This window comes from Achroia grisella, unplaced genomic scaffold, assembly GCF_030625045.1.
Source record: "Achroia grisella isolate CSIRO2021 unplaced genomic scaffold, CSIRO_AGI_Agris_v1 utg862, whole genome shotgun sequence".
NCBI lineage: Eukaryota > Metazoa > Arthropoda > Insecta > Lepidoptera > Pyralidae > Achroia > Achroia grisella.
Window position 1 is genome coordinate 592,314 of NW_026713046.1, and position 27,333 is coordinate 619,646.

A 27,333-nucleotide genomic window follows, 5' to 3' on the forward strand; every position below is an offset into this window, starting at 1 on the left:
ATGCTACGTTTACATTCAGCCGCTTCCCCTGCCACTCGCGCTGCCGGAAATATTGCCGGGCGACAACTGACTCGCGCACAAAAACCGACAATCGAGGGAGCGCCGGGCAGCGCGAGTGGCAGCGACAATAATATGGGAAATGTTTCCACTCTCGCGCTGCTCACTCGGGCTGAATGTAAATAGGGCCTTTGGATGTCAATTTAGACGAGTCTCACGGCGTAGGTACTTACTATACATGCGTAATACGTATACATTTCGGTGTTACAACAGTATATTATTATTTACTTTATTACACTATTTAAAATAATGTACAATTGGTGAGCTTAATGCCATATAGCATTCTCTACCAGCTAAGTATTGGGTGAATACAGAAAGCGGTAATTATATTACATGAGTGAATAAATTAAATAATTAATACTTTTATGGCTTATTCCATCATTTTCATACAGAGTTGTCTGTGTCACATTGTACGAGTGCGTCGTAGTCATAAACCGGTAAAGCCATTTCAGAGATTAATAAAACCAAACAGACAGACAGACAAAAAAAAATTCAAAATTACCTTTTTGATGCAAGGATCATATAGTGAAAAGCTGGTAATTTGAAATTACAGACAGAAAATTATATTTATTTGTATGGATAGAAGCAACAATGGTTTTTTTTAAAGGAAGCAACAATGGTTGACTTTTGACACTTTGCTTTTGATATTCAATACATAAAATTCTCGTAACACAATGTTAGTTTCTCACACTTCTCTGAAAGGGCTTAACTGATTTTGATGAAATTATATATTCTCGGTAGGTCTGAGAATAGGTTGTCTATATTTTTCAAATTTTATATCCCGAAGCGAAAAAGAACTTTTTTATTTTTTAAATATTTAGTTATTTCATTTTTATTTGATTAAATGAGACATACAACCCTGAATTTCTATCCTCTACCTGTAAGAAGCACTTGTATAAGTTGATGACTTAGGCTTTGAAGCCGGCTACCGCAAGGGAAACCCCAAGTAGCGCCCGTGACTTGTGACACGGGTGTAGGTTTAAAAGGCTCTTTTAGAATGCATTAACACTCACCTTCACTACTTGCAGCTTCCCCCCAGGCCCAACTAAGACCGGGATAAACCCATTGCTAATACAATTCACTTTAATATACAAAACACAACCAGCACGCTCTGCGCTCGTCGACTGAATGTCGCGGCTCACGCAACGAAAGAGGATTATTCAACTACCGACCTCCGTATTTATAGACCAAAGTCAGTGTAGTAGGTTGTTCTATAAATACTAGATGGCGCTATTTACAATATTCGTAATAATCCTTACATTGGGTACTTCATTAGTACTAAAAACAAACTACCTTCTTTTAATATATTTTTAAAATATCGGATTTTTTCTACAATAATGATGTGAATTCTAACATACCATCAACCCCTATTTTAATAGCTATATTATTTTATATGACAAAACAAACTTCATTTTATATGGCAAAACAAACTTTACCAGTCAGTTAGTAATATCATAAATATTGCTCTCACCTCCCCAATGGAACACTTGTGGAACTTCATGACGTTGCAGGTGAGCGTGCCGGTCTTGTCGCTGAAGATGTACTTCACCATGCCCAACTCCTCGTTCAGGTTGGAGGTGCGCGCCATCGCCGGCGTGTCGGTCTCTTCATGGTACATCTCACTGTCCATTGCAATGAATTTTGCCTGAAAATATATTGCTTAAGGTTTTACAACTGCCAAAGAAAGAAGACTCAAACATCACATTATTAAAACAATGTTAACCTTATTTACAATTTGAGAGTTTGTAAATGATAATAGCGTTTCTGTGGAAAAACTAAAAATGTATAGTGCTTACAATATTATGTGATTGCACAGAGAATGAGTGTGAAGGGGGTTCCATGCCTCCTAATTAATAAAGTGTATGTATGTATTTATTTAAAACAACATATATTTAAAGGAGCAACACGCAAGTTTCTTGCTCAGTCTCCTTGTGATGACTGCGTTCCGAATGGTAAAATTAAAAAAATATTATTAATATTGAAAAATATTAAGTTTATTTAAATAAAATTAAAATTGAATACTTTACTATTGGTTCCGTGTAAAGTGGGAAAAGGTAATATTATAGACAGCATACAGTTTTTGGGTACAATTTTTTGTTTTCTGAGCTAATTTTTATTTATCTTTATATATCAAAATTACGTGTCCGCAATGGACTCCTAAACTACTGAAACGATTGCAAATTTGATTTCCACATTGTGTGCAATTGGATCCAACTTGAAAGATAGGATAGCTTACATCTCAATTTATAGTCGCAATACTTTATTCAAGAACCTTAGCCACAGCAACGCGTGGTTACTAGTTGTCTACTAGTTAATTTATATATCTTTGATGCATACAGTACATTTGGCGGACTTAACACCATGCGGTATTTTCTACCAGTCAACCATCAGTACAGCACAGATAATAATTGTTGGTGAATTTTTAAAAACATTTAAAAAACAGTACTCACTTGGAAAAACCTCACGATTTCGGCGGTGACTTGCAGAGATATCGGTATCAGGTTGTTGTACAATATCAGGAACGTTAGAAAGTTGAATCCGAAGTGTGCCTTCTGCGCTTCTGTAAAAAAAATCGTTCATAATTTAAGAGCGACGCTTGTTGGTGGAGCTCTTGCCACTTTCTACGATCTACCATCATCATCATCATCTGCTTCTTCCTTATCCCATTTATTTCTGGTCGTCGTAATGTTTTTCGCTTCCATTCATCCCTGTTCGCAGTCATCTCGTTATTTACTTCCTTTCTTACCATATCATCTTTCACACAGTCCATCCATCTCTTTTTCTACGATCTACCATCATACTCTTTAAACCTTGATACGACTAGTATTTAACCTTTAATTTGCTTGATGCAGCTGTGCCTTGGTCTTCCTCTCCCCCTCTTTTCTTCTATCTTCCCCTCAATAATTACTTTCATAAATCCATCGTGCCGTCTCAAATGTACTAACATTTTATACTTTATTTGTATCTATACATATAAATAAAACTGAAGTGTCCGTTTGTAATATTGAAGGAATTTTCAGGACAATTTACATGGCGACCTCTGGGTCTAGAGTTAAGCTAGCTAAAGCTTGTGTTATGGATACTAGATAAGTGATACAAATACATAGATATGTATTTTTTCGTAAATACATACATATTATATATAGAGACCAGACCGACACAAACAAACACATTCATGAATACAAATGTTGTGCCGTGCGAGGAATCGAACCCGCGACCATCGGAAGTGAGGCGTGTTTAACCGCTATACCACCGAGGCCGTCTGTTTTATACTATATAAAGATTCTATATATTTGGACGTACCTTCCAAACCGATGTACCAGTCGTTGTGCGACCGTATCCAGAGCTCGTTGAAGGCGGCGCTGAGCAGCGACAGCGCCAGCAGGATGAGGAACAGCATCAGGATGTGTGTGTTTGTCTGTCGGTCGATGGATGACCGCTTCAGAGGTGCTGCCGATAATACAACATATTACTTTTATGTAACTCGAATGTCACAAAGATTAGAAATGACTCCACAGTTTCGAAAAGTCTAACAATCTCCGCCGTGTAGGCAGACGTTCCATCATGTGGGCTAACTTAGCTATTACGGCCCACATGACGAACGTTTCTTCCGTCGTGTGGACCATAAGCTAGCTTAGCTGTTACGGCCCACATGATGATCGTTTCAGAGGTGCCGATAAAACGATATAGTACTTCTTTGCACCTCGACTGCCACCATTTACATCGTGTGGGTCAGAGGTGGATCGTGAATTTGTTGGGCCCTGGGCTAAAACTACATAGGCCCCTATGTAGTTTTAGACCAGGGCTCCCTAATTATATTACTTCACTAAAAAAATACACCGACCAAAAACAAGCGACGGGGAATTCCCCTGTTCCGTTCGATAGATGCGCACATGCATCGATTGATTGATCTCAGTGTTGCCAACCTTATGATAGGTATTTTAATGTTTTTTTTTAAACTATTGACTATTGTTTTCAATTTTCTATACTATTCTAACGGGGGCTAGAGGCCTTTTTTATCTACGGGGCCCTGGGCTCCAGCGTAAGAAGCCTTTTGGTAGGTCCACTCCTGGTGTAGGTCATAAGTATGTTTACTGTTTACGGCCGACAAGATCCGCATCTGTTTGGCTAGAGGAACCAAGACTTTGTATAAATTAAAAAAAAAAATCAAAATATATTTATTCATGTAGGTCTATTACAGACTCTTATGATATGTTAAATCTACCGTCAGTTCGGAATGATTACGAGATGAGAAGAACTGACAAGGAACTCAGCTCGTATATTTTTTTAAATAAAAGTTGCACGTATTTACAATAATACAGATTCATTTAAATTCAAATTTGGGAGAATAGAGTGACGACTATCATATGCTATTGCAAAAAACAATTCTAATCAGTGTTCGCAACCTGAACATGACCTAGGAATCGAACCCGCGACCATCGGAAATAACATCGTGAGAGTGCGTATAGGGTGGTACGTACCCTTGGTGGAGTTCTTCATGAGCTTGGTCTCGTGTCCGGTGTAGACGACGACTGCGTGCACCCACGCGGTGTTCCGCAGCATCGCGCCGCGCAGCAACATCTGCTCCAGACCCAGCGGGATGGACCTGCACACCACACATTTATTTATTTATTTTAGGAAGATTAACGGTATAGTATTACTAGATTAAATTTTTCATAATCCAATTTTAACAAATCAAAGTAATCACGTGACGGTGTTTTAGTTGTAGTTATACAGTGACGACCTCGGTGGTTTAGCGGTCAAGCACACCGCTTTACGACCGATGGTCGCGGGTTCGATTCCTCGTACGGCACAAACATTTGTATACATGAGTATGATTGTTTGTATCGGGCTGGGTGTTTTCTATGTATAATATGTATGTATTTACAAAAAAAAAATTCTATGTATATGTATCAGTTATCTAGTACCCATAACACAAGCTCTAGCTACCTTAACTTGGGTCTAGATGGCTCTGTGTGAATTGTACTGAGATTATTATATTATTATATTATATTATTATACAGTACAAGTAAACAGACCAACATACCAAGTGATGTACCCACAGAACATACAAATAAAGTATGGCTATGTACCTTCAAATTTGAAGCTAAGAATTGGTTACATATGAGTTTCCTAACTGCCTCAGTTAGGAAACTCATATGTAACCGTCAAATGCTGGAACAAAACAGGTCAATATCATGTGGTACTTGGTTAAAGGACTTGCTCGTAAAACGAAAATGTTGTCTCTGTATCTGATCCTGACTGTAGGGAGACTGTACATCTATATTAGAAATTAATCATTAATGACACAGCAACATCTAGTTCACTTTTCTGAACTTTTTTTTATAACACGGGGGACAAACGAGCATGCAGCTCACCTGATGGTAAGTGATTACCGCCGCCCATGAGCACCCGCAACACCAGGGGAATTGCAAGTACGTTGTCGGCCTTTTAAAAAGGAATAAGCTCTTTTCTTGAAGGTTTCAATATCGTATCAACTATTTACAATTAGCTCAAACAGTATAAATAACGGCTTCGAAGGTTTAGCACATCGCCTTGATCTCTATTGTCGCGGGTTCGTGACCACAATATATGCCTCCCGTTCTACTCGTAGAGAGGTACATACTTGGTGTTGGAGGCGTCAGTTCCCCGTTGTACTCGTAGAGGGGTACATACTTGGTGTTGGAGGACGTCAGTTTCCCGTTGTACTCGTAGAGGGGTACATACTTGGTGTTGGAGGGCGTCAGTTCCCCGTTGTACTCGTAGAGGGGTACATACTTGGTGTTAGAGGGCGTCAGATCCCCGTTGTACTCGTAGAGGGTTACATACTTGGTGTTAGAGGGCGTCAGATCCCCGTTGTACTCGTAGAGGGGTACATACTTGGTGTTGGAGAGCGTCAGTTCCCCGTTGTACTCGTAGAGGGGTACATACTTGGTGTTGGAGGGCGTCAGATCCCCGTTGTACTCGTAGAGAGGTACGTACTGGTGTTGGAGGGCGTCAGTTCCCCGTTCTACTCGTAGAGAGGTACATACTTGGTGTTGGAGGCGTCAGTTCCCCGTTGTACTCGTAGAGGGGTACATACTTGGTGTTGGAGGGCGTCAATTCCCCGTTGTACTCGTAGAGGGGTACATACTTGGTGTTGGAGGGCGTCAGTTCCCCGTTGTACTCGTAGAGGGGTACATACTTGGTGTTGGAGGGCGTCAGTTTACCGTTGTACTCGTAGAGCGGTACATACTGGTGTTGGAGGGCGTCAGTTCCCCATTGTACTCGTAGAGGGGTACATACTTGGTGTTGGAGGGCGTCAGTTCCCCGTTGTACTCGTAGAGGGATACATACTTGGTGTTGGAGGGCGTCAGTTCCCCGTTGTACTCGTAGAGGGGTTCATAGTTGGTGTTTGAGCGCGTCAGTTCCCCGTTGTACTCGTAGAGGGGTACATACTTGGTGTTGGAGGGCGTCAGTTCCCCGTTGTACTCGTAGAGGGGTACATACTTGGTGTTGGAGGGCGTCAGTTCCCCGTTGTACTCGTAGAGGGGTACATACTTGGTGTTGGAGAGCGTCAGTTCCCCGTTGTACTCGTAGAGGGGTACATACTTGGTGTTGGAGGGCGTCAGTTCCCCGTTGTACTCGTAGAGGGGTACATACTTGGTGTTGGAGGGCGTCAGTTCCCCGTTGTACTCGTAGAGGGTTACATACTTGGTGTTGGAGGGCGTCAGTTCCCCGTTGTTCTCGTAGTGGGTTACATACTTGGTGTTGGAGAGCGTCAGTTCCCCGTTGTACTCGTAGAGGGGTACATACTTGGTGTTGGAGGGCGTCAGTTCCCCGTTGTACTCGTAGAGGGGTACATACTTGGTGTTGGAGGGCGTCAGTTCCCCGTTGTACTCGTAGAGGGGTACATACTTGGTGTTGGAGAGCGTCAGTTCCCCGTTGTACTCGTAGAGGGGTACATACTTGGTGTTGGAGGGCGTCAGTTCCCCGTTGTACTCGTAGAGGGGTACATACTTGGTGTTGGAGAGCGTCAGTTCCCCGTTGTACTCGTAGAGGGGTACATACTTGGTGTTGGAGGGCGTCAGTTCCCCGTTGTACTCGTAGAGGGGTACATACTTGGTGTTGGAGGGCGTGAGCTTCCCATTGTACTCGTAGAGGTGCCTGTTGGGCGGTTCGCACTGCAGCGTGGCGTGGTAGTCGGCGAGGGCGGTGGCGGAGTCCAGGCGGCTGGTCTCCGGCTGCGCCTGCCTGATCTTCAGGTTTGTCTCTCCGTCCAGATTCGACGTCTCGATGAACGATATGCCCTGCGGTGCGCTGTAGGTGGAAAAAAACATAAATGTTATATATAAACTGTAAGATCACTGTTACTGCTAGAGGCATCAAGTATTTACACATAAAAAAACATATCCTTGTGGGGTCGATAATAATTGTTATGTATATAAAATAGACCCTCAACTAATAATTAATGTATTGAAATAAACATATGATTAGCAAAACAAATGTTTAAGAGGAAATGATGTGTAATATATATATCATTATATAGTATAAAACAAAGTCGCTGTCGCTGTCTGCCCGTCCCTATGTATGCTTAAATCTTTATAACTACGCAACGGATTTTGAAGCGGTTTTTTTTAATAGATAGAGTGATTCAGGAGGAAGGTTTATATGTATAATACACGTACATCTGGGTGCAGCCGGAGCGAGTAACTAGTTATAAATATTATACGATACGCCAAAACACTCCCTATAGCATACACCATACCCTCACGGCTGTTATTCCGGATGGGGTAGTCTGAGACATTGTCAAACTGAGAGTTTCGCTGGTCTAGCAGATTAGCACACCGTTTTACTTCCTATAGTCGCGGGCTCGATTCCTAGACACATTTGTATTCACGATTGTTTGTACCGATCTGAGTGTTTTCTATGTATAATAATAATAATAATAATAATAAGCTTCTACCGGGGGTATGTTGCCATCTCCTCTCCTTAAGAGGGGAGATGAGAATATTTGGATAATAATAATAATCTCAGAACAATTCACACAGCGCTATATAGACTCAAGTTAAGCTAACTAAAGCTTGTGTTATGGGTACTAGATAACTGATAAATACATAGATAATTTTTTTTTCGTAAATACATACATATTATACATATAAAACACCCAGACCGACACAAACAATCATACTCGTAAATACAAAAGTTTGTGCCGTGCGAGGAATCGAACCCGCGACCATCGGACGTAAAGCGGTGCTAGACCGCTAGACCACCGAGGTCGTCAGTATATTACATAATATAATGCTTAGCTTAGCTTGGGACTAGATGGCGCTTTGTGTATTATCCAGGGACATTATATGTCATCATGATCGTTTTGTAGTAGTGATTAGAAGGTAACCTGGAAGCGAGCAGCACGAGGTCAGCCGGGAAGAACTGGTTGTTGACCACCTTGCATATGTCGCCGACCTGCAGCCGCTCCCACCGGATCATCTCCCAGCGTTGCTCCCGCAGCACCTCCACTTTCCGTCTGTTCGTCTCATCGTCTGCTCGGTGACGTTTCTAATAAAAAAAATCTTTTACATTACTACCCTACGTACAGATTATTATATTTTTTGTTTCTTCCCGTGCCCACAGTTTCAACCACATGAAATTTGTGTTATTCTGATTTTTCTATCTAAATATATACATATAACTCAAAGGTGACTGACTGACCTAGTGATCTATCAACGCACAGCCACTGGACGGATCGGGCTGAAATTTGGCGTGCAGGTAGATGTTATGACGTAGGCATCCGCTAAGAAAGGATTTTGATTAATTCTTCCCCCAAGAGGATAAAATAGGGGATGAAAGTTTGTCAATTTTAAACCGCTGAGACTTTGCGTGCATAAATCTACTATGACGTAGGCCTCTCCTAAGAAAGGATTTTGATAAATTTCACCCCTAAGGGGATAAATGAACGCGAGCGAAGCCGCGGCTTCGCTCGCGTTCATGACTATGACTATTCAAAAGTGCTTCAATGTAAGTTTATTTGAATAAATGATTTTCTATTCTATTCTATTCTATTCTATTCTATTCTTCTATTAAAATCCATTCCGTAGTTTTTGCGTGAAAGAGTACCAAATCTCCATTCTTACGATCGTACTCACAAACTTCCACGTTTATAATATTGCTAAGATCTCACGTGTTAAAAGGCTATTTGGTTTTTTTTAGTGGATGATAATGGAATGTTGCTCCCGCGTGCGCTAACGGTTTACGCTGGCGGGGCACCAGTGGAGGATGATAGGATGAGCATGAGGTCAGGTCAGTCAGCACATCGTGACAGATTCACCAGGAATTTATCAGGATGGTTCCCATGGGAACCGCGTGGAGGTCGACCTAATCCTAATGTACCCTACATTGCTAGCAATGGGGTCATCAATTCACATAAATTTATTCAAAATCATTTATTCATGTAGGACATTTTAGCCGCTCATGAACGTAATTTTTTTATATCATAAGTTTTTCCGTACCGTCCAGTTCAGTATATAGATCCAATTGAGAAGAACTGGCAAGAAATCCAATTGAATACTTTTTTTTAATCCAGTTTATTTACAATGTATATTTATATAGGTGTCTATGTCTAACAAAATATAAAAATCCCGTGTATGAACAACTATGCACGCTCGTCATTCAAGTAATCGTTTAGTGAGTAATAGGCTTTGTTCAGTAAATATGATTAAACAGATGTTTTTATATACTGACAATCACCTTTTCCCCAAGCGTCAATGAATGTAGGTATACTCACGAAGTCCTCCACAATTTCCTTGAGTGCGCTGACGCTGAGTATGAGTATAAGAGGGGTGAGGGTGGTCCAGCGGCCGGTGGGAGACACGTCCGGGATCTGTTGCAGCAGCGCGATCAGCAAGAAGAAGCAGTTGGAGTACCGGCGGAACTGCTCGAACAGGAACAGCGGGATGAAGGAGGGCACACTGCGGACCATTATACATACATTAGTAATGAATTAGTAACAAAAATATATTGTGTTTAATAAATATAGTAAATAAAAAGTGTAAAAGTTTTTATACAAATAATTTTTATTTTTTTGTAAAACTAAGTTGGGCTAAAAAGAACTTGTATCCAGAGCCGTAAAACAAATTAATAAAAAAAATTGCCAAATTTGTCTCGCGATCGGCCAATTTCAGGTTAAAAGAAAAAACACATACTCTTTTATCATAAAAAAGTGTCAAAAACAATATTTTCGCGAAACGTCAACGACCGAAGAAAATGCTAGTGAAATAAAAAGATGGCGACTGCGGTTTGTTTGTCAGTGTCATTAGAATTTAACGAAATACTCCATAATCCGAATTTTGCAGATATATGTCGTCGACTCGAAATCAATATTTTTTTATGTTTTGTTATTCACATAAGGTTTCGTTCGAGTCTACCGTACCCCTTGATGAAATTATTAATATAGATGTGAAAATCTAAATATATATAACTCAAAAGTGACTGACATAGTGATCTGTCAACGCACAGCCTAAACCACTGGTCAAAAATTGTACCGTATCTGTATTCATATGCATGTAGTAAAAACGGTTATTTCAATATTACAAACAGACACTCTAATTTTATTTATATGTATAGATTGTAAAGATTACAATGACCTATACAAATATAGCTATAATATACCTTAGCGGCCGTTGTTAATGTTATTCAAATGTATTCTATTTATAATTTTCTGAACATAACAAATCTCTTATAAATTGTAATCTCTCAATAATAATAGGCTCTCAAAATCTCATGTCCCCATTCGTTTGATGTCGAATCCTTTTATCATAGACTACAGAGTATCTACTATATATATATATCCTTACTAATATTATAAATGCGAAAGTAACTCTGTCTGTCTGTCTGTCTGTCTGTCTCGCTTTCACGCCAAAACTACTGAACTGGTTTAAATGAAATTTGGTACCCATATAGTCTAGACGCCGAGGAAGGACATAGGCTACTTTTTAATGCGAAAAAAGGGTTGTAAGGGGTTGAAAATGGTAATGCAAGGTTATCTTTATGCGGTTGAATACACACTGATTATAATAATGGCTTAACTAAAAAATTAGATATTTTGGAAAGTCTACTTTATAATTGTGTTATTAAGTCTATTTTCAAAAATTTTTAATTTCTGTATTACACCAGTATTGTACTAGATATGCGACTTATTAACGCTCATATGTCATAAATAAACATATATGTCATTTGTATAAGTTGCGCGCGCAACTGATTATTGTCAATCCGTTGTCTCCTTATGAATTTAAATGAATAAACGTTTGCTCTGCAATTTTATTTTATAAATACATAAATATAATCCTGGTATAGCCTATAACTGATGACCCTGCTCTTGGACAAGAGCGTAAGAACATATTATTAATATTTTTGAAGAATAAAACAACATATAATATTAAAAATGTTGTCAATACATATGAACAACATTTCCTTGGAAGAAACAACATCTACCGTTCCATCCGAGCTATTCAGGTTCGGAATACGCGTTTCTCCATTCTGGCCAGTAGAGTCAGAGATATGGTTCTCGCAAGTAGAGGGATAGTTTGCAATTTAGAATATCTATCTATCACATCTATTATTTTGATTTAACAAAATTTTATTATGTTATTGGCCAACTGAACCACCAATTTTCAAAAGAATTTAAAGAAATGTTTAAACTGTTTATTAAATATAAATAAATATGACATTTAAATTTGTAAATATCACATGGTCACCATTCAAGGGGTAAAATAAAATAGCAGATAAAAGTTTTTATGGAAATTCGTCATATTTGAAGCTAGAACGATTAAGCTTTTTTCTTACGCTTTTTTGGGTCAGTTTATTTAATAAATACCTTACTAATATTATGAAAGTGAAAGTGACTCTGTCTGTCTGTCTTAAAAGCCAAAACTTCTGAACTGATTTAAATGAAATTTAAAGTCTAGATCTTGAGATAGGACATAGGTTACTTTTTAATGCTAAAAAGGGTTATAAGAGACTGAAAGAGGAATTTTTAAAAGTTTAAGCTTCAATCTTATTTTTTTGCGTATTGATTAAATATAATTAACGAAAATGGGTTGTAAGGGTCAAAAGGGGAGTTAAAATGTTGTATGCATGTATTGTCATTTTTTAAAGCTAGAAACTTGAAACCCATTTTTTAGGCTGTTGAGAAAATATCAGTACCTACCGCCACAGGACTCAGCCATAAATGGTTACAGTATAGCGACATCTTATCATTGGTACATGATGACACTAATATAAGTAGCATTAAAAAAAACAAGAAAAAGGGTAATAAGGGGTTGAAAGGGGAGATGTAATGTATGTATGGTATGTATGGAAGTATCTTCATTTTAAAGATAGTAGTTTGAAACTTAGTTTTTGGCTGTTGATTGAATTGTATGGAATTATGTATGGAAATTTCATTTTTGAAGCTAGAACGATGAAACTTTTTTATTGGGTTAGATTATTAATATATATTTTTTATTATTTGCTCAAGGTCACTATTTTACGCGGACGAAGTCGCGGGTACAGCTAGTATATATATATATTACTATATATATACTATACTATGTACTATATATAAATTGTATACAAAATATATTTTTACGCCAAAACCAAATTCTCGCAGAATTTTTATTATGAACTAGCTGTACTCGCGACTTCGTCCGCGTGGAATATAACTTTATTTCTCTAAAGGGTAGCCTTCTAAAAAGTAGCCAAGTTACTCCTTATTAAATCAGCTACCTGCCAAAAAAGTACCGACAAACTCGGCCAACCAATTTCAGAGATTAGCCGGGACAGAGAGATAGACAAAAATTGTAAAAAATCTTATGTTGGTATATGTACCGTATTTATATTCATATGCATGTAGTAAAAAATGATTATTTCAATATTACAAACAGACACTCCAATTTTATTTATATGTATAGACTAGCCTTTATCCGCTGCTTCGCTCGCATAGAATCCATTACATAAGTATCCGAGATCATTACAATAGAAATGAATCAATATGAAAGTATCCTATGTTCATTCTAATGGATGAATTCAAGAACAGGTGTACAAAATTTCATGACGATCGGTTTAGTAGTTATTGCGTGAAAGCGTAACAAACATCCATACTGTCACATTTATAACATTAGTAAGGATTTTCATTTGATTGATTTGAGTACCATACTGATCTATATTAAATGTACAATGTATTTAAGGTACTTCACGTACCCTCAAATGGGTTGAAGCTGAAAATCAGTGTTTTGTTCCCTGAACAATGTTCCACGCTGAGCTTCGACCTTTTTGTATTGCTACAGATCACACATAAAACACAATTTTATAAATCTTATGTTGTATTATGTATTTTTATATTCTTATGAACATGTTATGTGTGTGACTAGTAACAAACAAATAAACGATATATCTATCTATCTATCTACTTAATTGGAAAAAAATTCATGCAGAATTGCTTAAAATCACTTCGTAAATAAGTCTTTTTTTCCCGTAAAATGTAAAGGATAAAAAATGGTTCTGGTGACAACCCACAATAACCATTTTTTATTCCTTAATGTCCAATTTACACTCAGCCCGAGTGGGCAGGGAAGTGAGCTTTTTTTTTCGGACTACCCTAATGCTGTTGGCCGCAGCTGGCCTTTTCAGCTTCACCGGACGTTAGGCGGCGAGTGCAGATTGCACTCCAAACCCGCGGAAGGACATATGGAGCGGCTAAAGGCCAACTCCTGCCTGTCGGATACGACTTTAGTCTGAGGGCACCACTAGGGGTTCGAACATCGGCTCAGGCCGTCGTAGTTTCGATACCCGTTTGAATTGGACGGGGGATCGATCGGATCGTAAATAAGTAATTTTTTCCCGTAAAAGGTAAAGGATAAAAAATGGTTATTGTGGGTTATCCTTAATGCCCAATTTACACTCAGCCCGAGTGGGCAGGGAAGTGAGCAGCGCGAGAGTGTAAACACGAGTGGAAACACTTCCCATGCCATTGTCGCTGCCACTCGCGTGGCCCGACGCTCCCTCGATTGTCGGTTTTTCGTGCGCGAGTCAAAGGACTGGCAGCGCGAGTGGCCGCGTGTTTTTACATTCAGCCTTCTCGCTCAGTTGTTACCCGGCAATATTTCTGGCAGCGCGAGTGGCAGGGGAATCGGCTGAATGTAAACGTAGCATAAGAGATAGACATTTTGCATAAACATGTTCCACTATTATTTGAAAAAAATACGAGCTGAGTATCTTGTCAGTTCTTCTCATCTCGATATCACTCCGAACTGACGGTAGATTTGACATATCATAAGAATCTCTAATAGACCTGCATGAATGAAGATATTTTGAATTTGAAAAAAATATCGCTTCTTAAAATTGACGTTGTATTTTTTTAAATTTAATTTGACGGTATGATACTTAATAATAATAATAATCTCAGGACAATTCACACAGCGCCCTCTAGATCCAAGTCAAGCTAGCTAAAGCCTGTGTTATGAGTACTAGATAACTGATGCACATAAATAGTTTATTTTTTGTAAATACATACATAACATACATAGAAAACACCCAGACCGATACAAACAATTATACTCATGAATACAAATGTTTGTGCCGTGCGAGGAATCGAACCCGCGACCATCGGTCGTAAACCGGTGTGCTAGACCGCTAGACCACCGAGTTTGTCAAACTACTTGATCTCCTGAACTGAAGATATACTTGTCAGTGAACCATTACTGTTTAGATAACTGTCGGTTTGTTTACGCGCCAACAGATCGAGTACTAACTGACTCCTGGCACATCGCCAACATCTTACACTGATGTCACACGCACTTATAAACTCTGTATGGCGTTAACGTTATTTCAGTTTCTGGTACATCATTATTATATCTCAGGATCCATATATTATTTATTCTTTATTGTACGCACACACATAATAAATTAAATTATACAGAATAAATGTAATGTACAATAGCGAGCTTGTCTCTAAAAAGAGATTTCTTCCAGCAAACCTAGAAAATGTTATAGGATCGTGTATTATATATACTTCAATATCACTACATGGTATAAAACAAAGTCGCTGTCGCTGTCTGTCCCTGTCGCTGTCGCTGTCTGTCCCTATGTACGCTTAAATTTTTAAAACTACGCAGCAGATTTTGAAGCGGTCTTTTTAAATAGATAGAGTGATTCTAGAGTAGGTTTATATGTATAATATGTGTACACCCGGGCGAAGTCGGGACGAGTAGCTTGTGCGCGACGCACCTTTTAAGACTTTTATTATATTTTTTTATATATACATTTTAGATATTTTATGCTTTGTTCCATTTTTATTGTCAATTTGAAATATATTTACCATCAGCGAACTTAGTTTCACTTCAAACTAAAAATAAAATATATACAGTCCTTAGAAACCACTTAGTCGATAAAATAGCTTCTATATAATACATGGGCGAGTAGCTAGTCTATATAGACTAGCTAGTAGTAGTAGCAAAACGATTATTTCAATATTACAAACAGACACTCCAATTTTATTTATATATTATATATATAAATAAAATTGGAGTGTCTGTTTGTAATATTGAAATAATCGTTTTTTACTACACGCATATGAATATAAATACGGTACATACACCAAAATAACATTTTTTACAACTTTTGTCTGTCTGTCTGTTTGTTCCGGCTAATTTCTGAAACGGCTGGACCGATTTTGACGGGACTTTTATTGGCAGGTAGCTGATGTAATAAGGCGTAACTTAGGCTACTTTTATTGTAGAAAATGAAAGTTCCATTCCACGCGGACAAAGTCGCGGGGAACAGTTAGTATATAATAATAATAATAATGTTTGGGTACAAACCGCGATAAGAGAGCACCTGAAATGGTCACAATACGGTCGTAATCATGAACAAACCGCCGTTATACCGATAGTCATGGTAATTTTCCCACACATAAATATATTTATCGAGTGATAGTGAATAATATTGATACAGATAGTGAATGCACTGTAACCTTTTTTGAAATTATTGCAGTTTTAAGTTTTTTTGTTTGTTGTAGCGTTTATGTTCATTTAACAGCCAATACAAACAACAAAATAATGTATGCATAATTTTGCTACATGCGAGTATTCGAACCCGCGACCATCGGAAGTCTGTTTGTAATATTGAAATAACCGTTTTTTACTACATGCATTTGAATATAAACACGGTACATACACCAAAATAACATTTTTTACAATTTTCATCTGTCTGTCTGTCTGTCTATCTGTTTGTTCTGGCTAATCTCTGAAATGGCTGGACCGATTTTGCCGGGTTTTTTTTTTGGCAGGTAGCAGATGTAATAAGGAGTAATTTAGGCTACTTTTTATTTTAGAAAAATAAAGTTAAATTCAAAATCCCACGCGACGCGAAGTAGTTGAGGGTAGCACAGCTAGTTATTAATATAATTAATCGGATCTTGACAATAATAATTTTACGATAAATAAAGGTATTTACTTTTCTCAACGTTTGCCTATCTACCCTTATGATAGGCTCATAAGCCTACTCTTCATTTCTATTATGGGACACAATCACCTAGATACATCAAAGTAATAATTGCATTCAATAATGTCTAGTAAGACAAATTCAATATTGTGTACTAAGCACTACTGTGTCTAAACTGTGTCACCCCACCTTACATTTTCCTATTGTCATTTAGTATATATGATCAATATTTCTATGTACATATTGTCAGTTTATTATCATCTGTAATATACATCGTCTCGACCAACAACATCGTATCATTTACCCGCAACATCTATCAATCTACTCAATCAGTCGCAAATACAAGTTACTATAATAATCATGACCTATAGGGAATAAAAAAAAATGTTACTGATGAGGTCTAGCTAGCCCCATTGCTAGCAAAATACCATGTTAGGTTGACCTCCACGCGGTTCTCCCTGCAAACCCTGTTAAATTCTTGGTGAATTTGTCCCGATGGGCTAACTGACCTGACCTCATGCTCATCTTATCATTCTCCACTGGTGCCCCGCTGCGTAAACCGTTAGCGCAGACGGGTGCACCATTCCATTGTCATCCATAAAAAAAACCCTCACCTATACTTGGCAGTGGATATCCTGTTAGAGACGAACTTGATCGGCTGCTGGCTGTTCATAAAGATGACCCGGTTCTGCTGTTCACCGGGGACTCCATCAGTCACGCCAGACGTCGTCGCCTCGTCCTCATCTGTACAATAAAAAAACCACATTAATTTTCAGATACAAGATTATGCATCTTCGTAGCTCGGTCAGGACTTGGCGGAACGGTCGAAATTTGATCACCAATAGAGGTGAAGGTCGTAATGTAGGGGCGGTCGGAATTTGATCACCAACAGAGAAGGTCGTGACCCTTCCAGCAGCCGTGGTCAGATCCGCACTGAACATTTTGGTCTTACACATGCTAGGTAGAGGAATTAAACAAAATAATATAAATCCATTAAGAAACATAGACCAAGAAACGAGCTGATTAGCGGCTGAAATAGGTAGAGGTACCACCCACTATACAATACAAATTCTCCTCGGTTTAATTAATTAATACTTTTTTTGTATTGTGTTTGAATTCAGTATTGTAGCAATATGTTTTCCACAATGAAGGAGTTCATAGTTTATTTTCTACTAGCTGTCTAGCTACTGTACTAGCTACCCGCGACTTCGTCCGCGTGGAATTTAACTTTATTTTTCCAAAATAAAAGTAGCCTAAGTTACTCCGTATTACATCAGCTAGCTGCCAAAAAGTCCAATCAAAATCGGTCCAGCCATTTCAGAGATTAGCCCGAACAAACAGACCGAGAGACGGAGGAAAATTGTAAAAAATGTTTTTTGGTGTATGTACCGCATTTATATTCATATGCATGTAGTTAAAAACGGTTATTCCAATACTACAAACAGACACTCCAATTTTATTTATATGTATAGATGTAATCTTAATATCTTATGAGAGATAGGGAAGAAAAGGGAGAGGACGCCCTAAAAAAAGATGGATGGATTGTGTGAAAGATGATATGAATAAAAGAAGAGTATGTTCAGATATGACGACCGATAGAGATCAGTGGTAGAGAATGACGTACTGCGCCGACTATAAGCACTTTTGAATAGTCAAGTTTTTTTATTCTACCGCTTATTCGGAATGCAGATTCATCACAAGAAGAATAAGCAAGAAACTTGTGTGTTGCTCTTTTAAATAAATATTGATTTACTTATATTTAATTAACAACAAGGATTAGGCATGCGACAATCAACATAGAAACCGCTACGCACTTAATCTCTGTTCAATGATGATGAGAAGGCTATAATGTCTCGGTAAAAATAATAATATTTAAAATTAACTGAAGCATATATTTTCTAATAAACACCCTAAATCGTGTGAATAAATTCTATTAATAATTAGTAAAAATATAGTTAAAAATATGCCCTGTATTATAGGTAATAAAGGATATATTAATTTAAATATTTTTTATTATATAAACACTGAATGCATGACCAATCGTAAGACATTAGTAAACTCCTACGCCATCGCGGTCCTCATAAGGCAAGCTCAAGATCAAACCTTGACCACGCTACGTGAAGCTGTATGACCATTTGGAGTACGCTATAAAAGGATTAGAGTCATAAATGCTGAGTACCGAGTACGTTACTTTGGAATTATTGTAGTAACTAGTTAGAAATATAAAAAATCTTTATTCAAATAAACTTAATATAAGCACTTGAATAGTCAAGTTTTTTTATTCTACCGCTCATTCGGAATGCAGACTCATCACAAGAAAAATGAGCAAGAAACTTGTGTGTTGCTCTTTTAAATAAATATTGATTTACTTATATTTAATTAACAATAAGGATTAGGCATGCGACAATCATCATAGAAACCGCTACGCACTTAAACTCTGTTCAATCAGAAAACATTGTCAGCGCTATGAATTTTAAGTTAGATATTTTCTACAAAAACATTATCATTTACAAATTCTTCAATTTTATAATAAGCTTTTGTACAAAGAAAATATTTGATAACACAATTGAATTTTTCTTCCGGCAAATTGAGTACAGGCTGGGAGTTTGTTGCGAAACCTTACGCAATTTCCATAAAACGAATTACTAACTTTCGTCAAACGGCACTTAGGTAAAACTAGTTTGTTGACATTACGTAAGCTTTTATTAGTGTAATCACCTACTTTTTTACTCACTTTAGTTATATAGTGCATGCATGTGACGCGTATGATGGATAAAGAAGAACGGCTAAGCGCATCCTTACTCAGAACTTGAGGAAGGCAAGCGGAAGCATGCCGGACAACTCCTCAGGTACAAAGATGTGGTGAAGCGACACTTGAAGCAGTGCGACATCAATCCTTCGTGGGAGCAGCAGGCTGCCAGACGGCCGGTGTGGAGAGCGCTTGTTAAATCTACCGTCAAAGCCTTTGAAAACCGGAGGCTCCTTGAGCTGGATGCCAGATGAGACGAGCTGAAAGCCCGACCACCTGCTGCTATCAGCTATAACTATGTGAGGCGTGTGCTCTCAATGTGCGAGGATTTTTACAAACAAAACTGGCTACATAAGTCACATGCGAGCACATCAACGGCAAAACCGGAGTTGAAGACAGTCGCCGTGGCCGAAATTACATCATCGACATCATCATCATCAGTGCATGCAGTTATTCTAAGTTACTGCAGTTACTGTAGTAAAATTATTACTCTTATAATAAGAGTAATACGTCGTTTTTATAGAATAGGCAATAGTTGTTCATCTTAGACATTGTTAGACATAGACATCTATATAATTACACAATGTAAAATGGCTATAAAAAATCCGTTGAGTTTATTGCCAATTCTTCTCAATGAAATCGAAAAAAATACTGTCCGAGTTTCTTATTGCGCCATGTCTTATTAAAATCCTTCAAATTGTCAGTTCAGTCATAGTCAGGCTGTCATCAGTCCAGCCTTATTAGCACACAACCGTTACAATCACCATTCAATCAACAGACCAATTATAGAAGGGCGGGACCGATTGCATACAATGACGAAATCGATTGCTCATCAGACAAAATAAGACAATACAGCGTGCATCGTAAAGTCGTGACGTATTTTAGTATTTTAAGATCTGTAAACAAATTCGCAGCATCCCAACGCTTTGTTGGATATTTTAGGCCAGTTAGGTAGATTAAATTTTTAATTTCATTACATTTTCAATGTATAGTTTGCTTTTAGTTGCTTGCTAGTCCGTTTACTCACTAAATGATTAGTTGAACGACGAGCGTGCTTGCCAATAGTTGATCATGCACGGGATTTTCATTTAATATTAGACATAGACACCTATATAAATATACATTGTAAATAAACTGGTTTTTAAAAATAATCAGCAATTCAATTGAGTTTCTTGTCAGTACTTGTCAATTGATCTATATACTAAACTCGTGCAGTTTAGTAGTAGTAGTAGGGAAAAATTATAATATTTATTTAATTTTGAATTTTTAATATTAGGTTGTTCGGAAAGTAATTTCGTTTATTCCTAACTTAGGATTTAATTGTATTTTTTGCACTCAACTTCACACTTAAATAATTTTTATATGCAAACCGGCCAATAACACAACACGTAAGATCTGATTGAGGTTAAATTTATCAAATTTAACAATTTATGACCACTTGAAAGGCCTGGGATTTGTAAGTGTTGTTATTCGCCGGTTTGCATCAACCAATGCCTTTACAGCTTCAACCGGCCTTCCCGAGGGTGGTGCATTTTCGACATCAAAATTGCCGGATCGAAATTTAGTGAACCAGTACTGGCACTGGCGTGCTGTTAGCACACCTTCTCCACACACATCGGTCAATTTCTTTCTGGCTTGAACAGCATTTTTGCCCTTTCTGTAGTAAAACAGTAAGATATGTCGAAAATGCTGCTTATTCCTCTCCATATTTAAAAGGGTACCAACCAAAAACTACTGCGTAGAATTAATTGTAATTTTTCACACACAAGCCTTGCTATATGAGCTCTCAAAGCATATAAAAATTATACGGCTTAAGTGTGAAGTTGAGTGCAAAAATACAATTAAATCCTAAGTTAGGAAAAAACTAAATTACTTTCCGAACAACCTAATAGTATTTAAATGACTATAATTATATTGGCGATATTAATGTAACATGGTGGTCATAATACAAATACATATTATTTTAATGTATACATATAAATAAAATTGGAGTGTCTGTTTGTTATATTGAAATAACCGTCTTTTACTACATGCATTTGAATATAAATACGGCACATACACCAAAATTACAATTTTTATCTGTCTGTCTGTTTGTTCCGACTAATCTCTGACATGGCTGGCCCGATTTGACGGAACTTTTATTGGCATGTAGCTGATGTAATAAGGAGTAACTTAGGCTACTTTTATTTTAGAAAAATAGAGTAATGTTGCAAAATTCCACGCAGACCAAGTTGCGAGTACAGCTAGTATAAGTATAATTAGTAAAAATCACGGTATCTTACCCTTTTTATATATATTTACTGAGTTCCCGATACGTATAAATAATTTCCTCGTCAAATTTAAAACAACATATAGCCAGTATAAGTATATATAATACAAAATATAAATATATATAACTAAAAGGTGACTGACATAGTGATCTATCAACGCACAGCCCAAACCACTGGACGGATCGGGCTGAAATTTGGCATGCAGATAGATGTTATGACGTAGGCATCCGCTAAGAAAGGATTTTGATTAATTCTACCCCCAAGGGGATAAAATAGGAGATGAAGTTTGTATGAAACTTTGTCAATTTTAAACCGATCGGGCTGAGACTTTGCATGCATAAAGCTACTATGACGTAGGCATCCCCTAAGAAAGGATTTTGATAAATTCCACCCCTAAGGGGATAAATTAACGCGAGCGAAGCCGCGGGCAAAAGCTAGTGTATTATATGTTAATCATAATGCACCGCCCACATGAATCTCTGTTTGCCCTGTGGTTGACTGGGAGAAAATGCCTCTAAGTGTTAAGTCCGCTATATGCACCTTTGTGTATCTGTGCATTAAAGTTTTAATAAATAATTTTTTTTTTATTTTGGTACAAACAGTCATTACAATTATAATTACAAATATATATATATAGATAGTTGATAGACAACGAGTACCGAAAAGTATTTAGTAGTATTATATTAATAAGTAGTGTTGACATAATGAACCTAGATATTAAGGGTAGATTTTTTTTTTTTACATTTTATATTTTACTATAAACAGACGATACAGTAACATGAAATATAACAAAACAATTATAACATAGACAGTGAAGAAAACATAATTATTAATTATTAAGTAAACAAAGAATACCCAAGTACCTACATTACAATGTCTGGAAAGTAACTAAATAAATAACATGTATTATACATATAAACCTTCCTCTTAAATCACTATATCTATTGCTGAAAACTGTATTAAAATCCATCAAGTAGTTTAAAAGATTTAAGCGAATAGTCAACGGAAGCAACTTCATTTTAAACTATTTAAAGAATTGCTTTTTATTTCAACTGACACAAGACGATTTGGTATCCTATATGCAAACTCGATCCACCGTCTAAATAGAGGTACTAGGCCATAATTTCAATTGAATACATTACGTAACATTTTCAGCATTATTACTTCATTTTCAGGCAAACCGTGCATATTTCACGGGCCTGTACACAACGGCATTGGCACGTAGCGAGCTGCCTAAATATACTAACAAGCAAGCAAATAAAGTGCCTCGTTATGGAACCCACTAATGAACACTGCGCCCATATCCTTCCACATCAAATAGTTACATATTTAACAGGAGTCCGCCGCAACAAAATTCTTTTTTCAATGCCTCAAGGCTCGTCGTGACCACCAGGAATGCTTCTTCCAACTAAAACTCTCCAAGCATCTATCCTTTTTTGGACTTAGAGAAAATTCCTCACCGAGACCCGCCCCGGGGCCGAGGAAGACAAGTATTGAGACTCCTACTTACTAAAAACTCCAAGATGTCCCTAATCTAACCGCTTTATGCCGGAGTCGCATTATCAAATACAGTCCAAACGCGACTCCGACGGCGGTGGCCCACTTTGTAGCGGGCTTCGTCTCTGAAGGCACCTTTATCCTTTTTTTTTACGTGGAGAAAATGCCTCATCGACCTGCCCGTCTCAGGGCTTGGATAGACGGGTACTTTGAGACTTCTAGTCACCAAAAACCCCATGATATTCCTCCTCGCCGCCATAGTACCGAGGTCGCGGGATCGAGTAAAATACCAGAGTCTGTTATAAATCTGCCAGAAAAAAGATTTAAATGTCAAATAAAACAGTTCCTTTGCAAAAAAGCTTATTATAAAATTGAAGAATTCGTTAACGATAATAATGTTTTTATAGAAAAACTTTAAATCCATAGCACTGACAATATTATCTGATTAGATTAATGAGTGCGTAGCGATTTCTATGTTGATTATCGCATGCCTCTTACTTGTTATACTCTAATTATTTATATAAAAAAAAACATCTATTAAAAAGAGCAACACACAAGTTTCTTGCTCATTCTTCTTGTGATGAATTTGCATTCCGAATGAGTGGTAGAATCAAAATATGACTATTCAAAAGTGCTTGTAATGAGTTTATTTGAATAAAGATTATTTCTATTTCTAATATGATATCTGGCCTATTGAAGTGTACTGTCTTTATGTGAGAATGGTCCTATCCCAGTATAGTTTACAATTGTGATTTTCTAGAACGGTTTCGGGTCTATTGTTATTATTATAGACTTAGTTTCAGACTCTCCCTAAAAACAACTTTAAAAGTAATTGACTAAAATAAAAATTACAATTAACAAATTGGTATCTCACTACCCCGTTATAGCTGTAAGGGAGTTAGAAAGGGATGAAAAGTTGTGCGGGCGAAATCGCGGGTAACAGCTAGTAGTATAAATATTTATAATAATACTAGCTGTACCCGTGACTTTGTCTGCATGGAATAGTGTAACCTTGACCAAGAAAAATATATAATAATCCATCCCATAAAAGCCAAAGACAAGTGTCATCGTTCTAGCTTCAAAAATGACGAATCTCCGTACAAACTTCCATCCTTAAAGGTATTTTTTACGCAATTTGAATGTCATATTTATTTATATTAATCAACAGCCTAAAAAATAAGTTTCCAACTTCTAACTTTACTACTGAAATGACGAGACTTCCATACAAACTTTCATTTCCTCGTTCAACACTTTAAGGTCCTTTTTTCGCATCAAAAAGTAGCCTATGTTCTTTCTCAGGTTCTATACTATCTACCACTACTACTAACAAATTTCATTTAAATCGGTTCAGTAGAAAGCGCGAAAAGCGCGTGAAAGCGCGATAGACAGACAGACAGAGTTACTTTCGTATTTATAATATTAGTGGATGAATTTATACCAACATAACTATAATAGCTTGAGTCATAAATGATAGGACATGTACGACATTGAGAAATCTAGAATGACATTGGCGTAGTACCACTGTTTATCAATATACATACATACAAATGAATGCAACGACAACACAAGTACCCAGTTATTACATCGATTTGTGTATCATATTACAGACTAACGTAGTACACATAGGGTTGCCAACTTTTTTTGACAAAATAAAACGTATGAACAGGAAAAAATAAAGTATTATGAAAAAAAAATTATTTTTTAAGTAGTTACTATTATAAAAACGTATTATTGTGTGCTTTTAGCATATGCTAACAATTTTTTGTCATCTTTAAATGTTGCGAACCTTGTTTGACAATCAACATTTAAATTTAAATAAATAAACAATTCTTTTTTAATATATAATTATAAACAAAACCAGCGGATCATTTTTGTACAATTTCGTGGATAGTGAGTGACATCTGTGAGCTGTGACAAATGTCACAACTCACAATTGACATCTAACATTTCGTTCAGTAATTATAAATCGTTAAGTACCCATAATGAGTATTTTGTTTTACGCATCACAGTGAAGGTTGAAAATAAAGTATTTTTGCATACTTTATTTCTATGTAAAAGTATAATTACCAAAAATAAAGTAGGATGCGTTATTATAAAGTACGGTTAGCGACCCTAACTACTACCTAGATTAGAGATTGTTACACATAGTGTTTGTTATCAGTCTGTAAAACTATTTAAAATATTGCCTAGCGATTTAAAAGTAGATATTTACAAAACCAATTCAAAACTAAGTGATTAAGTATGAATATAAAACCTCATTGGCCATCTAAGTATATTTTACTTTTTATTTACGTAATGATTCGAAATTCGAAATTTCAAAATTATTATAACAAAAGTTTAATACCACAACATGGCGTATTAATAATTAATTTTTTATTTTGCAAATCACTTTATATTAAACACTAGTGGATAAAAGGAAGTGGTATTATTTTATTGGATCCGTTAAACGTATTGGTCCTACGAGTCGGAGTATCGAGGACTGACGACAAAAGTAAACCTTTTTTGGAAAGAGTAAATAGCGACGCCATTGTAATTGTGCCGTAAAGATATCGGAACAGTATTGGAATTATTGTTGTGAATAATAAGTGCTGCTGAACTGTGAGTACATTATACCTACTTAATTATAGAAGAATACAGATTTATTATAATTATTAATTAATACAAGTACGAAATTTATACTACATAAAATTATTTTGTGACTTTCTTACATTTGCAATGGATTCATATATAAAAGTACAACTTGATTTAAATGAGAGAATTAACAAAGCAAAGTCTAATTTTAAAAAGTCACCAAAGGAGAGACTTCGTTCTTTGGATTATATTAACACTAGATTAGAAGCTTTAGAAGAATTATGGCAAACTTTTACTTCAAAACATATACAACTTATTGAAAGTACAGACACAAAAGTTTTAAATTCTAGCTCTTATGTCAGTAATAGCATCTATGAGTCCACTGAAGAGTTGTATATAGAGTATAAATTTCTACTAAAAGAATGTTTGAGTAAATTAAAGCAGAATAGTATTGAAAATGCAAGTTGTTCCGGACAAAATAATGACAGTAAAGATATTGATTGTAGTTTTAATTTACCTAAAATTTCTATTTTACCATTTTCCGGCAAGTATTCTGAATGGTTTAGCTTCAAAGACCTCTTTATATCTTTAGTACACAACAATAAACGTTTAGATGAAGTACAAAAATTACACTACCTAAAGGGATTATTAATTGGGGAAGCTGAGCAACTGCTTCGACATGTACCGATCACACATGATAATTATAAAAATTGTTGGGAACAGTTGGAGAGAAGATATAACAACAAAAAATATTTATCGAACTGTATTATGAAACGATTTATGAGTCAGAAAATCATCGGTACTGAGTCAGCCAGTGCATTAAAAGAGTTGCTAGACACTACTAACGAATGTCTTCATGGTCTTAACAATTTGGGTATAGACACTAGTACATGGGATGTGCTTGTAATTTATATATTATGCCAAAAACTAGACGGAGAATCTCGGAAACAATGGGAGTTAAAAATCAGCGAGTTCTCTGAAGAGTTACCTACTTTGAAACAATTTCAAGCCTTCATAGAAACTAGATTTAGAGCATTTGAGTTTATAGATCCAAAATTGTCTAAGTCCAATGTAGTACATAAGAGTAATATTGTACATAGTAATCCTAAAGTATATTATACAGCCACACTTATTTGTCCTTACTGTTCTGAAAATCATCGTTTGTCACATTGTAAAAAGTTCTCTAATGATGAAACAGATACTAGGCGTAATTTCGTTCAATCTCAGGGTTTATGTTTTAATTGTTTAGGTTTAGGCCACTCAGTATTTGCATGTCGTCAGATTTCTCGTTGTCGTTTATGCAGGCGGAGGCATCATTCGTTGCTACATCCAAAAAATATTACAATCATAATTCAACCGACACTACTGGTATTGCTAATCCATCGGTTGAACAAGACGTCGTAGCACACGCGTCCACATCATCATCGTCTCAAGATGAAGCCACTAGTGTCACAGCCTGTTTTTCGACCTCAAACTGTCAAGTATTACTTGCAACAGCATTAGTAAGCGCACAGTCGAAATCAGGTAATGGTATCACACTTCGGTGTTTAATAGATCCAGGTTCTCAAGCTAGTTTTATTACAGAATCTGCAGTACAATTGCTTAATATAAGGAAGGTACCACACAAAAGCATTATTACAGGATTAGGGAGTGATCAAGGTCATTCGTTGACCTCTAAGTCTATGGTTTCGGTTACACTACAGTCACTTCTTGATTGCAACTTTACATTTAAAG

The 27,333-nt window shown here is 36.8% G+C and overlaps 1 protein-coding gene across 1 annotated transcript in view; it reads right to left on the reverse strand.

Annotated features, from left to right (window-relative positions):
* LOC131852826 (probable phospholipid-transporting ATPase IA) overlaps positions 1-27,333 on the reverse strand; it is a 74,913-nt gene that overhangs the window by 41,117 nt on the left and 6,463 nt on the right. Inside the window, 8 exon segments of the mRNA XM_059203562.1 lie at positions 1,529-1,702; positions 2,508-2,617; positions 3,361-3,507; positions 4,539-4,663; positions 7,159-7,356; positions 8,435-8,595; positions 9,821-10,004; positions 17,127-17,256. Coding sequence (XP_059059545.1) covers positions 1,529-1,702; positions 2,508-2,617; positions 3,361-3,507; positions 4,539-4,663; positions 7,159-7,356; positions 8,435-8,595; positions 9,821-10,004; positions 17,127-17,256 — 1,229 coding nt within the window.